Here is a 15,280-nt window from a genome sequence, read left to right as displayed (position 1 = left end):
TTACGATGATTGAAGGAAGTAATTAAAATAAACATTCTGTTAAAGCAGCCAGCCAAAGATAGAAGTCTTTCTGGTGGGCCTGTGAATTTCTTGACAAATTAGGAAGTGAAAATGCTTCCATTTACTCTTCAGTGTAACAGCCAGTTTAGATTAGCCTGCGTTTGTCTAGTCTTGTAGTTGTGCATCTTGAGGTCCCTATTCCAGTGGTATGGTGAAACTGTCGGTGTTCTAGGTATGCTGATATAACTGAGTAAGATGTAGCTCTACCAGGCAGCTGAAGGCAATTTTTATGCTTTGTGATCCATTGGGTGTCTGCCAGTTACCCTGCATGTAGATCAGTGAAAAATCAATGACAAAAGCAAGCCTGTTGTTAGGCAGGTTTCATTTTCTCTGCTGGAGCTGGCAACTTTACTCAGAAGTGTTAAAACATATGTTGGATTGTACACTTTTATTTATATGCTTGTCATAATCAGATTTTTAAACTTTATTAATTTAGCAGAGAGCTGCTTAATTCTTTTCTGCATGCAGACATAACCAGTCATGTGAAATAGATTGGTGTTGATCCTTCTAAAGAAGATGTAGGAGGTTTCTCCAGAAATGTTGTCTATGGACATGTTAGGAAGAGCAAACCAAATCACTTGAAGATGTATTTCAGTAGTGATAGAATGATATGGAAGATATTATCTATGTAGCTTTTAATGTCTTAATTTCTTTTAAGCTATGTGGCTACTTCCAAGGGAAGCAGAATGCTTTACCACTTCATTTTCTTGCTGCACACCCTCACATTTTGAAAGCAGGTGTGCAAGTTTGACTGAAACAGCATTTTTTTCTTGAACCCTCCATGCAACATTAGAAAATAGAGTAATGGTCTAACGCTATTTTTGTTCCCTGAACTGTTACCTGCTTAGTATAGTCTAAGACTGAAACAGTTCTGATAGGTGGACAGATAGTTACTCCATGTGGTTTGAACTTTGTTAGAAACATTAATTGGTCTCCTAGAATTCAGAGTAATATTCTTTACTATTTGAAAGTAATGAGCTTATATCATGACACTGCCTAAGAAACCAGTATTAAAGCAGTACTGAGTTCTTGCATACTCTAGTTGCATGTTGCATTCCAATTCATCTATGTAAACAGAATTCTACCACTTGCCCTACCTCTCCTCACCCCCCCCCCCCAGAGAATTCTTTGGCACATGGGGTACAGATATAAAAATAACTTCAGGAGGGTGATAATAGGTAATGCTGTTGTAATATCATGCATATGTGCCCTGAAACAGGCATGTCTCTGTTTAGTTGTACAGTTTCACTTGTAATCTATTAGCTTTTGGGTAACTTTGAAAACATGTTAGTTAAAAGAACCTCATTTATGTTTTCAGGCTAATTAATTTTGAGCTAAATGTTAGTTTGGTTTGAGCTCTAAATAGTATTTTTTTTTCTCAGTATCATATTTATGATGTTTTCACAAGGGGATTTGTTGTATACACAGGGGACGTTAAAACAAAAAGGAGCTGTGGCTCATCTGGCAGTGAATCCTTAGATGGCATTGGGGTACTCATGTAACAGTTTCTTTGAGCATATCTCTGACATATAACAAATACAACAAATATTTTGTCAAATGGCAAATCCTGACACTTATTAGAATGCCCTTCTGTCGCATGGTTTCTGAAAAATATGTACTAATTTGCTGCTCTGGGAAATACTGTTTACTTTTACTTTTCTAGGAGTTGGTTCACAAGCTTCTGGTTTGGTTAAATTGTGTAAATTGCCACAGGTTAGCCTCCTAGATGCAGAGTTGTCAGTGCTGATCATCAGTAGTGTAAGAAGCATTCTCAGTTGCGATGATCCATCCCTCTTTCCCCCCTCCCTAAAATTTAACCTACGAATTCTGTTTTGTGTTTGAAAGTGTATTGTTGAGCAAACAATCAAAGTTAAAACTAAAATCTTAAATTGACAACACTTGAGTTTTCAAGTTAGCATCAAGAATGACGTAAGGCTTAGTAGGACAACACTAACTTTGACTTTTGACTTCCCCTGTGAACGTGAAAAGTAAATCTATCTAAAAAAGCAAATATTGGCCACTGGTTAGGAATATGTTTTAGGGTGGAAGGTCTGGTCATATCAAGCCTGGCACATACATTTCCTTATGAGGCATTAGAGCTGTGCAATGCTAAGTGAGTTTGTCTGCAGAAAAATGGAACTAAGAAAAAGCCTCTATGCAGGTCTTCTAAAGAAATACTTTTTTTTGTTTGAGGGTGGGAGAAGTCCAGTCTTTACTTTCTCCAGTAAACTGTGATACTCTCTTGAAGAAAATGCATAAAGAGACTGTATGATCGTTTGTTGTTTTTTTTTTTTGTAGAAGGATTATATAGTCTTCAAACTAATGTGTGTTTTTAGATATGCTCTCACTTCTGGAATTATTGCCAGTAGTTTGGAGGAAGGGTGACCTGGGAAGAGAATAGGGTTTGTGAACTGAAAGTAAAATGCTTGTGTAAATTCCCAGGACATACACTAGAACACAGTGGGTACATTCAGTTACTTTTTCAGCTTCATACTTTGTGTATTTTTTTGTACATCTTAGGGTAAGCCAGCCTCTTTGATTCTTAATATAATTGAGGAAGCAGTAATTGGAGGTAGTCAGAAAAAAATCGCTTGCAGATTTCAGCACTATGTGGATGCTGTCCCAGTTGTTTTATTGGTTGATTTTGACTTGGGAAGTGAGATCTCATGCAGCAGATGTCACCAAAGTTTAGAAAACAAGACAACAAATGCCATTTTTGCTATGAAGTGATAGAAATTTGTAGTAGATTTCAATTTCCTTGGACTTGCATGTATGAATAAGTTTCTGTATTCATATGCTGGTAGGTTGGATACCAGTGATTTGAAGGACAATGGAATTTTGTCGTGCTGCTTGAGACAAAGCCTGAACTTTTAACAAAAGAGAAGGTCTTCAGAGCTTTCAGGTTATATCAGTAATAATTCTGAAACATTTGGATAAAATGCTCTGCTGTTTTGTGGTTTATTTCAGGAAGTTAAGTGTTCTTGAGCTCTAAATTTTTTTGGATATGCATATGTGCTGCTAACCATGTGGTCAGCAGCAAATGCATTCTGAAGTATACTGATGTGTTAGGTTTTTAACACTGCTTTTTCATTGTATTTGTATAACCTGTTTCTCCTTGCATGGTTTTCTTGTATGTACTACAGCAGAGGAGAGTTATGTACCTACAGTCCTAGTTTAGCAGTATGCTCCACCAGCAAAAAAGATTTTCTATCTTGGAGGATAGGTAGATACTAAAAACACAACATACAGGCATGCTCAGGAGAATACATCCCATGTAGTATGTTATTGACAAAGTATCAAGCTGAAGAACTTGCGTGAATTTTGTTTTACTTTCTCATTTCAGTATGTTTGGATGGTAGGCCCTTTGAGGGGGACTTTTCTTAAAGTTGATAAACTTAGTTACTCTTCCTACTAGTTAAAACCTTGGAATTGAATATAATAGGCATTGGTGGTAGTGCACTTTCAGTAAGATATGGTACTTGCTATAGGTAGGTCTCTATTTGAACTCTGCCTTGTTGGATGTAATTTATTACCCTTTTAGTAAAATGGCTTTATGTCATCCAGTTCTTTAACAGAAAAGCTTCCACATTAGTTTGCATATACAAGGTTTTCAGGGTGTATTTAGAGTTTTGTGGATACTCTGCACTGCTTCTCATCGTGTTGCATCTGGTTTATTAATCAGTGGAAGAGTTCAATTAATTATCTGCCCTGCTCTTTTCCTCATGCATCTCTTGCAACTGTTGCACCTGTGCTTCTGCTGACTGATCCTGCAATAGATTGTCTTGTTATGAGCTTCTGCCTGTTTCATCAATAGTTCTCTCCTTAATGGACCTTGTTTGCCAGCTCCTTCTCTCAGATTAATACAAGCATTATTATTCATGTATGTGTGCACTGAATATTTTATATTAGCAGCACTTAATTTTATAAGATTTTTTTGTAACTGCAGCTTTCACCTGCCTGTTTTGAAGATAGTTCTCAGTAAACAATCCACAATTCTTTCTCTAATTTTTTAATTTAGAATAAAATTTTGTTATTTTTATGAAGTTTTAATGTGTACAACTTCTTTAGCTATCTCATTTTAACACTTTCCATGTTAGTATTTTCTAAATGTCTCACTGTAACATTTCATATAGTTACCACAGTAATAATCTGAAGTGATTTGCGTTTTGATGGATTTTTTTTATATTTTTTATTTTACTTTTCCCTAGGAAATGTATGAGGTTGCCAAGAAACTTTGCTCCTTTTGTGAAGGTCTTGTACATGATGAACATCTTCAGCATCAAGGCTGGGCTGCCATAATGGCCAACTTGGAAGATTGTACATACTCTTACCAAAAACTACTTTTCAAGTTTGAAAATGTATATTCAAGCTATTTGCAGTCCATAGATGATATCAAGTTGAAACTTACACAGTAGGTTTGCCATTAAATTCAGTCTTGATATCCAAAGTTACTGTATTTAAAACTTATTGAGTATTGTATGTCTGGTCTGATTAATCAAGCATGTATTTATTTGATTATGTGTCATGGAGAGCATTGTTTCTGTTCTATGCTAGTCACTTTTTTAACTGACATTTTTTCCTTGTACTTGTCAGAAACCTGCATTAAATTATGTGGAAGATATGCTCATTAGTGAACAGCTGTTTAAGAGCTGGAGTGCTTCCAAATGTGCAGCAGAAACAGCTAGATGATTAAATTTAAACATTAATCAACTTGTTAAAATGCATATATGCACTTTTCAGTTAATTGGTTTTTAATACACTTGAGCAGATGTTAAGAATGATGATCTGTGGTGAAAGTATGGAGTCATAACACAAACTTTGGGTGTAAATGTATAACTTTGGGAGTGTGTGTGTGTATATGTATGTATGTATACTTGTGTCCTGCAGACTGGATGTTACTTCAAGGAAGATCTTTGACATTTTTCTGGACATTATAGTTTGGTGTTATGGTATTTATAGGAGTGCTTTGCCTAATAGAATGTAAGTGGATGTTGGATACTTAAATAAAACAGAAATATGTGGGATTTTTTTTTTTTTTTAAAGAAATTGAACTTTGTAGCTTTTATCAGTATATAGAAACTGTTCAAACTCTGCAGAAGTAGTTGGCCGGAGGGCACTCGTGCATTGCCAGTAAGCATCAGTATTTATGCGGGCTGGAAACCTAAAGTCCCTGTTGTGTGGTTAAAAAAGGAAAATGGGGAATGTCTCGGTTAATCAGTTTACATTGCAAATATAAGTTAACTTGAAAGTTTGGAATAGTTCATATTCAGTAGAGATTATGAGAGAACAAAAATTGTAGCTTCTTTAGCTGTCTTCCCATACTGTTGATACTGAACACATATATATTATTGGGGGGGGCTAAGTTTTTGTCACACTGGCTGCTAGGTACTGATTTATTATTTTTTTGTTGTTGTTCTTTTCACCCTTCCAAAAAAAAAGCTTGGGTTCTGCTGTTTCTATAATGGCCAAGATACCACTGCTGGAGTGCCTAACAAGACATAGTTACAGAGAGTGTTTAGGAAGACTGGATTCTTCAGCTGAGCGTGGAGGGGCAGAAAGTGAAGAAACAGAGGATGGGAAATCTCCTGAATTGGTGCTTGATTCTGATATATCTAAAGTGAACAATAAATCAATGTTAGCCTCATTTTGCAAGTCAGTTGAACATTCAGCTTTGGAAGGCACAGATCCTGAAAATGTAAAAGATGATAAGGAATCTGGTCAAAATGCTACTGTCCAGGACAATGAAACATCAGTAGAATTGAAAGATGATGATCAGCCTTCTTTCAATGTGTCTTTATTAGACTGGATAAATGTTCAAGATAGACCTAATGATGTTGAATCGCTGGTCAGAAAATGTTTTGATTCTATGAGCAGGGTAAGTTAACAATTTTTTAAAAATCAAATTATATTGCATTGAATGTTGCTGTTCCAGCTTCTTGTAACTCATCATTTTTCAGCTAGCTTTCTGAATGGAGACAGAACAGAGACTAGGGATGGGTGTGAGTGCGCGAAGTATTTTCAGAGTTCTTGGCTGTTAAGAATTTGACCTTTAGGAAAATGTATTAATTTCACAATGAGTGCATGTTATCTTGTTTGTTTCTCAAATAGCCATTCCTGTTGGAAAGCCAGTAGCTTCTCGCAGCATCTGAGCAGAGTGACTTGACATCTATTCTTTGTCTTTTTCATAGAAATTATGCTTTCAGTGAAAGTAAAGGTTTTTCTGTGCCAAAGTGAATGCTTTTTTGTGTTAAGAATACTGAAGCCTTTATTAAAATCTAGGACAAATTAGTGTTGTTAGTCGTGATAAATTTTCATACCTGCATGCTTTATTAGCTGATACCAATGTACTCAAAGGTGTCCAGCATGTCAGTATGTATTTCTGCTGCTGGTAGAATAAAACATTGCTCACTTTCTATACTTTCCAAATGATTATTTTAACAAGTGAGCATTATAACCTTTTAAAATCTTTTTTTGCCTAGAGACTTTCTTCCTTTGCTTTCACTCTAGCTTATGTTTCTTACACTGTCAAACTTTATGTGCGTATGTATAATTTTATACTGTTGCAACTCAATATACCCTGAACAAGGAAAACAATTTCTGTTGTCTTTGACACTTTATTTCCTCTGCAAGGTAGGACTGTAACACTGTCTCAGTTATGTCTAATGCCCATCTGTTTTAGGGAACATTGATTTGGTCAGTTTTGTACACTGACTTTTTTTCAATTCTGTCTTAAAATTTGGAGAATTGGGTTTAATATCAAGGGCCGCTTAATATCTAGAGCTGTCTAAATTTTAGTAGTACAGCAAAGGCTAAAATTAGACTTGACAAGTGTTTTCCTGTAGTGAAAACAGTACTCAATTTTTGTGGGAAAATCTTCCCAATTGTTGAAGTCCTGAGACAATCCTCTTTCCTATTTGTTCAGTTACACCACAAGGTGCTTTCTGCTAGTGCAAAACAAGAATAACAAAGCCCAGTAGTTCAGTTGTGTGTGAAAAAATTTACTTCCTATGTAATATTAACAGGGCACAAATGTAATGTCTCTCTTAAAAATCAGTATTTTGAGGCAGACATTAAACGGTTGCTTCCAAATAAATTATAGTGATACTTAAAGGTGGTTTACACCAATCGGGCAACTAAGTACCACACAGCAGCTTGCTCATTCTTTCATTCTCCAACCTGGTGGGATGGGGAGAAGAATCAAAAATAAGGTAAAACCAGTGGGTTGAGATAAGACGACCTTAATAATTGCAATAAAATATTATAATAATTGTAATCAAAAGGGAAACAACAAAAAGGGAGAGAAAAAACCCTAAAAGAACAAGGGATGCACAATACAGTTGCTCACATCCTGCTGGGCAATGCCCAACCTGTCCCCAGGCATCAGTTGATGCCTCGCAACCAACTTCACCCCAGTTTCCCTATTGGGCCTGACATTCTGTGATATGGAATGCCCCTTTGGCCAGTTTGAGTTAGGTGCCCTGCTCTGTTCCCACCCAGCTTCTTGTGCCCCTCCTCACTGTCAGAGCATGAGAGACTGAAAAGTCCTTGATCAGGCTAAGCATTACTTAGCAACAACTACAACACTGGTGTGTTATCAGCATTTTTCTCAGACTAAATAAAGCTGCAGCACTGCACCAGATACGAGGAAGAAAATTAACTCTATCCCAGCCAAAACCAGGAAAAGATACGAAAAGGAAAAGAAAAAATAAAACCTTCTTTAGTTAAATACTTATTTTACCTTTTTTTGATCAGCTTGTAGTCTTTTCTGGCACCTATCACATGTTGTAGAGAGGCTGTCTTGTGTGCTTTCCTGTTCTTGTCTTAGAAAACTTGTCAGAAGTCCTCTGTTACAACTGTTGTGATTGTTTTGTAACTTAAGCTAAGTTTTGTCGGGAAAAAATGATTGCTTCTGCAAAAATGAAGTTTCTTTCTGTTTTCTTGGTATAAGCAGAAAATGCTTTGGTCAGACTATTCTGCCCACCATCAGAACGACTGTGCTTGATCAATCTTGATCTGGTTTGTTTCACAAAAAACTTTGAAGTAATGTGATAGTTTGTAGTTTTCCTTAGGAAATGTTAATTTGCTTTGTTCTGATAGCTGCACAGACAAAGGATTGAATCATTACCTATCACTTATTTAGAATTAACTTGAAAACAGAATTGGCCTGTAGCTGAAAAGGAAAAGAAAATAACACAGTTGTTCTTTTAATATGTACTTGAGGTCACACCTTAACAAAGCAAGTCAGAATAAAATGACACTCATTTGTTTTCTATTGTTTTTCCTGCATTCTCCCCATGTCCTTTCCTTCTTGGAAATATGAACTATACAAATGGATTATGATTGCAATTCTTATTTGAAACTCTGAATTCAGGTAAGATTTTAATGAAGTTCAAAGCATCAGAATGTATGAGCTTTATACCTTTGATACTTCCAAGACTGCCTGTGTTGCACAGGGTGCTGTTGGGTGGTTCTTCTAGCCTGTAGGTGTTTCTACGAAATGACACTTCTAATTACATAAACCTAGGCTGCAGCAAAGACAGTGGGTTAAGTAGGAGTTAAACAGATGTTTCAGTTAAGTGCTGTCATAGCCACTCAAATAAAAGGCTCAAAAAGGAAGTGAGTTTTAAAGATGAGAACCATACTATCTTAGCAGTGAAAGTAGAGCTGAGTGCTACAGATGCAATTAGATCAAGGATGGGATAAAAACAGTGGAATGAGAGGAATAGGCATTCTTAGTAAAAATAAATAGGACACAATTAGTTTATGAAGGTAAAAATGAACCCACCATATCATTCTTGAGTATTTTGTCTCTTAAACTGTTCTGGATGCTGCAGTGGAGAAATTCAGACTGACATGGGGAAGCAATCCTGAATAGGATGGCAATGAAGATCATCCTGTAAAAGCAGTCTGGTTTAATCCCAGAGACTATTACTGGTTCTTGAAGATGAACTACTTACTTGAGAATTCAAGAAATCCAAGATTCAGAAAGCCATTCATAACATATTAAAAATTAGCCTTTGCTATTTTGTGACATTAATAATAGCATTAAATACTTATTTGGGGCTCATTACTAGTTTTCGGTACTTCTTGTTGTCTTCTGTTTGTTTGTTTTGGAGGCTTTGTTTGAAGAGAATGGAAGTGCTATTCTTTGTGTTGCTCCATACTTTGTAATACTTTTCCTCTCTCTGTACCCCAGAGGGGCCTTTCCAGAAAGCAGAAGTGCTATATGTGAAAGCTTTTATACAGTTAAATAATAGATAGAATGAAAATACTGCTTTTTATTTATGTTAATACTGAGTCATATAAGTGCTGCTTTTTTTTTTTTTTTGGTAAATTAATGGGTGCTCTGTAAGTATCTGACAGAAGAAGCCAGTGTTATGACTGCTAGTGTGACCTCACAGGATATTGTCCTTTTCAGTAGATCCTAATGTAATAGATGACATACATAATAATCATTTTGGATAAATTTGTTCACATTCTGCTAACACCTTATGACTCTTAATGTGTTTCTAAATAATATATTCTAGGCTTAGACTGTCTTCTACATAAACTGTTGTAATTACCTATCTTAATTCTAGAACTAAGGAAATAAAGACTGTTCTCCTAGTGAAACTTGAAGTGCCACCTTTAATACCTGTGGACATTGGTAGCCTCTTAACATTTGAAACATTAAGAGGTGAGACACTGGAACAGGTTGCCCAGCAAAGTTGTGGCTGCCCCGTCCCTGGAAGTGTTCAAAGCCAGGCTGGATGGGGCTTAGAGCACCCTGATCTAGTGGAAGGTGCCCTTGCCCATGGCAGGGGGTGTGGAACCAGATTATCTGTAAGGTCCCTTCCAACCCAACCCATTGTGTAATTTCTGGATAAAGACCTCTGAAGGAATATGATTAAATAATTTTTTAAAATGTGGTTTTATTAGGAAAAATAAGAAAAAAAAAAAAAGGCCAAAAGTTACTTAGAACTGATCTGTTTGTCTAAGCAGTCCATAAAAACATTAATTCAGTAGGAAAAGGGTGATGAGTCTTACAGCTTTTTCTCATCACCCTTCCTACTGTACTTCCCACTGACTCGCATTCATCACTTGTTTTGATTTTAGGTGTATGGACTCTTTTCCAGGACAAACTGTGCCTGTTACCTTTAAACTGCCTCTTCCCCCAGCACCCTGCCTTACACCCACAGCTAATGTTTCTTCGCCTTGTAACCATCCTGATTTCAGTGATAGTTTGCTTGGAATACTTCAGAGAAGTTCATGCTGTGATGTAAAATGCTCAGACACATTAACTCAGAATTTTGAAACAGATAACAGATGTAGGTATATGTTATTAAAAAGAAATATTAAGCTGAAAAAAATGCGTTTAAATAGCTCGCATCACCTTTCAGCATGTCAACTGCTAATAAACATTTCTCTATTTCACCTTTTTTCCAGCTTGATCCAAGGATCATCCAACCCTTTCTGTCAGAATGTCGCCAAACTATCGCCAAACTAGATAATCAGAACATGAAGGCTATTAAAGGCCTCGAGGATAGGCTGTATGCATTAGACCAGATGATAGCAAGTTGCAGCAGACTGGTGAATGAACAAAAAGAACTTGCTCAGGTAATTCACATTTGTGTGTGCAACATTGGAAAATAGCAGATTTTTGATATGTGTATGCTGATTGCAATGAAACAGTTGCATGTCTTAATGCAAGATAGTTTTCAACGTAATAGAGTGGAGGTGCTCATGAAGGTGCTATAGTCATAATAATTTGACATTTAAATATTGGTAGTTTTTACTCCTTGGAGTTGTGTTTTCTGCTCATAATTCCAGGTACAATATTTAAATAATTTTTAAAAAATATCTAGCTAGCTGAAAATGCAACACACTGATGGACAGCACTGGAACTTTAAATTTAGGGCTTATATTTATGTCACTTTATCTATGTAGAGAAAAAGTCATTCTACAAAATAAAAATGTTTTACTTAAAATATCCTAGACTTAATGCACTAGGAACGTGAAGAGCTGTAGTTCTCCGCAACTTCGTCAAGTGCAGATTAAGCTGTGTATTTTTATAGTTAGAATATTTCTGATGACATTCTCTTGGTTATATGAAATTTATTTCATTCCAATTTGACCAATAAGCATTTTCATAAAAGCACCAGTATATGGTGTTGTTTCTGGAGTAGGAAACATCTGGGTTGTGGTTTCTTTGTTCTTAGTTTTTTGTTTGTTTGCTTTTGTTGTTGTTTGGGGGTTTTCTGTGGGTGTTTTTGTTTTTGGGCTTTTTTTCTTAGAAATTAGATTTCCTCTGGATGAGTAAGAAAAAGAAAAATCATACAATTTTACTTTACATCAAATGTTCAGCAGAAAACTGTGTTCATAAAGAATAAAATGAAGGTATTTTATGGAACAAGGATAAGGAGTATCTCAGTGTAATTCTGTTGGCAGTATTTGTATTGGAAGCTGCAGGGAGGCTTCTTTTCCCCAGCCCAGAAAAAGCTGATGTTCTACCCAGAATTTGGGTTGACTTTCTACTCCGACATCAATTTCATTATTAAATTTTAAACCAAACTGATTCCACAGAACAAGTAATTTGCTGCTAGAAGGCCTCATTGTTAATTTGCTTGTTCCTGGGCCGGCCTTAAGAGTTCTCTTGCTTTCAGTCAGCCTTTGCAATTTACTGACCATTAAACAGCCTTTTATATTAAAATTGTATCCTGAGTTACGTAGTTTAAGAGTTGGTCTCCCCCCTCCCCCGGCATTTAATGTAGAAAGCTGCTTTGTTAAATTAACAAAAGTTTTTTTTTTGTCTGTGGAGGTTGTTGCATGAGTGTATAGAGTTATGGTCAGTAGGTGGCGGTATGTAGTAAGGGTATGCCTCTGGAAATTTGGAGACTAATCTTTCAGTGTGATTCTGCCCAACAATTTCTCCTTTTTAATGTATTCTTGTGCTTTATTTCATTTATCGTTTCTCATTTCACTATTTGTAGTGTAGCATTTCAAAACATTCTGTTACATTCAAATGCATTTCCATCAATTAAATTCATAGAAGTTACTTCTTAAGACTGCTGGCAAACACTGTTGTAGGGCCACTCTTCATAATCTTTGAGAAGTTGTGGAGGTCAGGGGATGCCTAGGAGAATGGAAGAAGGTAAATGTCACAACCAGCTACAAGAAGAGTCACCTGTATTTTCCTCAAAGGAGAATCCAGGCAATTATAGGTCCATCAGTCTTCAGTCCTTGGGAATGTTATGAACTGAATCATTGTGGGGGCTATCACAAGTCAAGCGAAGCACATGATTGGGAAAAGCCAGCACAGATTCACCAGGGGCAAATAATGCTTGGCAAACCTGATCACCTTCTAAGGCAAAGCAGTCTCCTTAATTGATGTGGGGCAAGCAGTGGGCATTGTCTGCCTGGATGTCTCCAAGGCTTTCAGTACAGTTTCCCACAGCCTCCTTCTAGAGAAACTGACACATTATGGGCTAGACTAGTGGGGTCCCTTAGGGATCAATATTGGGCCCAGTTTAATATCTTCATAAATGATCTGGCAGATGGGATCAAGTGTACCCTGACCAAGTTTGCCAATGATACCAAACTGAGTGGGGAAGTGAACACTTTGGAAGGGGGAGCCACCCTGCAGAATGACCTGGATAGGCTGAAAGAGTGAGTTAACAAGAACCGAATGAAGTTCAAAAAGGACAAGTGTATGGTCTTGCACCTGGGTAAACAGAATCCAGAAGTGCAGCATGGGCTAGGATCTACCTGGGTGGGGAGCAGCTTTGTGGAAAGGGACCTGGAAGTCCTGGTGGACAAGCAGCTCAGTATGAGTGAACGGTGTGCAGCAGCGGCAAAGAGAGCGAACAGGATGCTGGTTTGCATCAACAAGAGCATCGCTAGCAGAGATAAAGCTGTCACTATCCCACTCTGCTTAGCTCTTGTCAAGCCACACCAGGGATGCTGTGTTCAGTTTTGGTCCCTGCTGTACAAAAAAAAAAGGATGACCAAAGAACTGGGAAGCCTGCTGTATAAGTAGAGCCTGAGAGAGCACTAACTAGGTCTGTTCAGCCTAGAGAAAAGGGTGCTCAGGGGACAACTTAGCACCATGTTTCAGTGCTTAAAAGCTGGTTATGAAGAAGATGGAGGCTCCCTTTTTACAAGGTGTCACATGGAAAAGATAAGGGATAGTGGGTGTAAGTTACTCCTGGGGAGATTTCAGTTGGACAGGGAAGGTGAATTCCCCAGTATTGGACACTATCTGGAACAGACTGCGGGGCCATATAGTCTGGGTCATGCTTTGCCACGAAAGGTTGGACCAGATAATACTTCATGTCCCTTCCAACCTGGTATTCTATGATTATTAACTGTATTAAACATACTTAAAAAAACCTGTTTGGCAGATGGCATTCTTGATTCTGGACTTGTTCTCTTTTACTTAAAGTTTTGGGAAAAGGGCTTTGTCACTGTCATATTCTGTACTTTTATTTTCTTCCTCCTTGTTGTTGTATTAAAGAAAACTTACATTTATAGGTTTGTAGTGATCCAGGGTTGTCTCAGCTGCTTATTATATTGTTTGAACTTCAGTATAAAATTTTTTAAATGTTTCTTTTATTGCTTCTTCTTTGATTTGGAAATAGTTGTTGGGAAAAATCCATGAAGGTATTATCATACATGTTTTTCAGAATCCTTCTTAGTTTGACTGTGATGCTCATGTCATGAATCCTTTCATCTGATCAGGGCTGGAAAGGCAAGAACTTGTGAGAATAATTGATTATTTAGATCCTGGATTTCTCCGCTATTTATTGGCGCTTTTTTAGTTTAAATTTTATTTTAAAAATCGGTCCACAGATACAGAAATGGCAAAAAATTCCCAAATTTATGAATAGCCTCTTGGAACTGGGAGTAAAGTTAAAGGGCTTTTCTAGCTCACAGTCTTCAGTTAGTGAAATGTCAGGCTCTATGCCATGGGATTCTTTTAGAAAACTTGCTGAGCTGCTATTTAAAAAGAATTATTTTCTTGATGCTTTTACTTTTGCTACAAAGTTGTATAGAATCGGGTTGTCCTAATGCATATAAGCATCTGTTAATCTCGGATATGAAGATATTCTTGGGTAGTTCAAACCTATATGATCTCATGTCTATACTCCTTTCATTTTGTTGCTTAGCAATTCCGTAATGAATATCACAGCATGGTTTTTTTTCAGTGTCTTTATCATCCTTGACTAGACAGCCTAAGTTCTTTTGATGTAGCTGTTCTCTTCTTAATGACATAATTCCCACCTTTTCTAGTGTCCGTTCACTTGGATAATACATGCAGTTAAAAAGTTTGCAGCCTCCTTATTGTTTCGCAGAGGATTCTCACTCATTCGGTACATCAGTTGCTCTGAGTTCAGTAAACGATTGACTCTTTGGTATTCTCTTCAGTGTTCAGTATGCATCTTCTTTTTATTTCACTGTACTTTACTTCTTTGATACTTTGATTTCTGTGCTGTTCTTGCTAGGATATAAATATTTATTGCAGGCTTTGCAAATGTGTTTTCCACATCTTGTAACAAAATTGTTTTACATTCAGTATGAAATCAATGATGGTGATTTAATTTTACAGCAGTTTTATGTATGTGTGTATATGGTTCTTGTCAATTTCAGCTTCGGAAAGAAGCACTTAAAGCTATTTTCTGGTTTTGAATTCTTTACTAAGAAAACACAGGCTTAATAGACAAGTTTGTAGAACTACAAGTGTAGTGACCACTGTGATGCTCAGGCAACGTGTCAGAGACATGATATGAATTTCTTGCCTAAAGGACCACCCTGTTTCCAGCAGTCAGTAGCCTGGCACAGCAGTTATACCAGCAGCCTTGTCTTCACCACCACTTCTGTGTGGTTTTATATATGTCACTTCCAGTAAACAAGTCTTAGATGGCTGATTATGTAAGGCAGCTCATCTTCCCTGTTTTGCCTCTCACTGTTACAAACCACAACAGATAATTCTTAGCAATGCCCAACACCTGTGTGCAAATAAGATATCTAGCAGTGATCTTGGCTTTTAAAAAGAATTAGCTTCATGTATGGATTTCTGTATGAAAGAGGCGTAACATCAATTTAGAGTATATTCAGTATTATTGTGGGCTAAAGAATGTGTCTCGCATATGCCAGCAATCAACAGGCTGGTTGTTGACAGAAATTAGAATGGTGGTTAATCCACTCCATCCTAGTAGCTGCTTTTCTGCTTCGTTAACTTTTG

At 36.9% G+C, this 15,280-nt stretch overlaps 1 protein-coding gene across 4 annotated transcripts in view; it reads left to right on the top strand.

The window, feature by feature from the left end:
- Positions 1 to 15,280, top strand: part of RB1CC1 (RB1 inducible coiled-coil 1) — a 73,465-nt gene that overhangs the window by 25,643 nt on the left and 32,542 nt on the right. For all 4 annotated transcript variants that reach the window (XM_057397779.1, XM_057397780.1, XM_057397781.1 and 1 more), the window contains 3 exons: positions 4,269 to 4,471; positions 5,500 to 5,935; positions 10,486 to 10,656. In XM_057397779.1, the coding sequence (XP_057253762.1) occupies positions 4,269 to 4,471; positions 5,500 to 5,935; positions 10,486 to 10,656 (810 nt within the window). The remainder of the gene's footprint in view (positions 1 to 4,268; positions 4,472 to 5,499; positions 5,936 to 10,485; positions 10,657 to 15,280) is intronic.

The sequence above is a fragment of the Pezoporus wallicus genome, unplaced genomic scaffold (assembly GCF_028554395.1).
Source record: "Pezoporus wallicus isolate ANWC-B61680 ecotype Strahan unplaced genomic scaffold, APGP_CSIRO_Pwel_v1 contig_227, whole genome shotgun sequence".
Taxonomy (NCBI): Eukaryota; Metazoa; Chordata; class Aves; order Psittaciformes; family Psittacidae; genus Pezoporus; species Pezoporus wallicus.
This window is presented reverse-complemented; position numbering and strand designations above follow the sequence as displayed.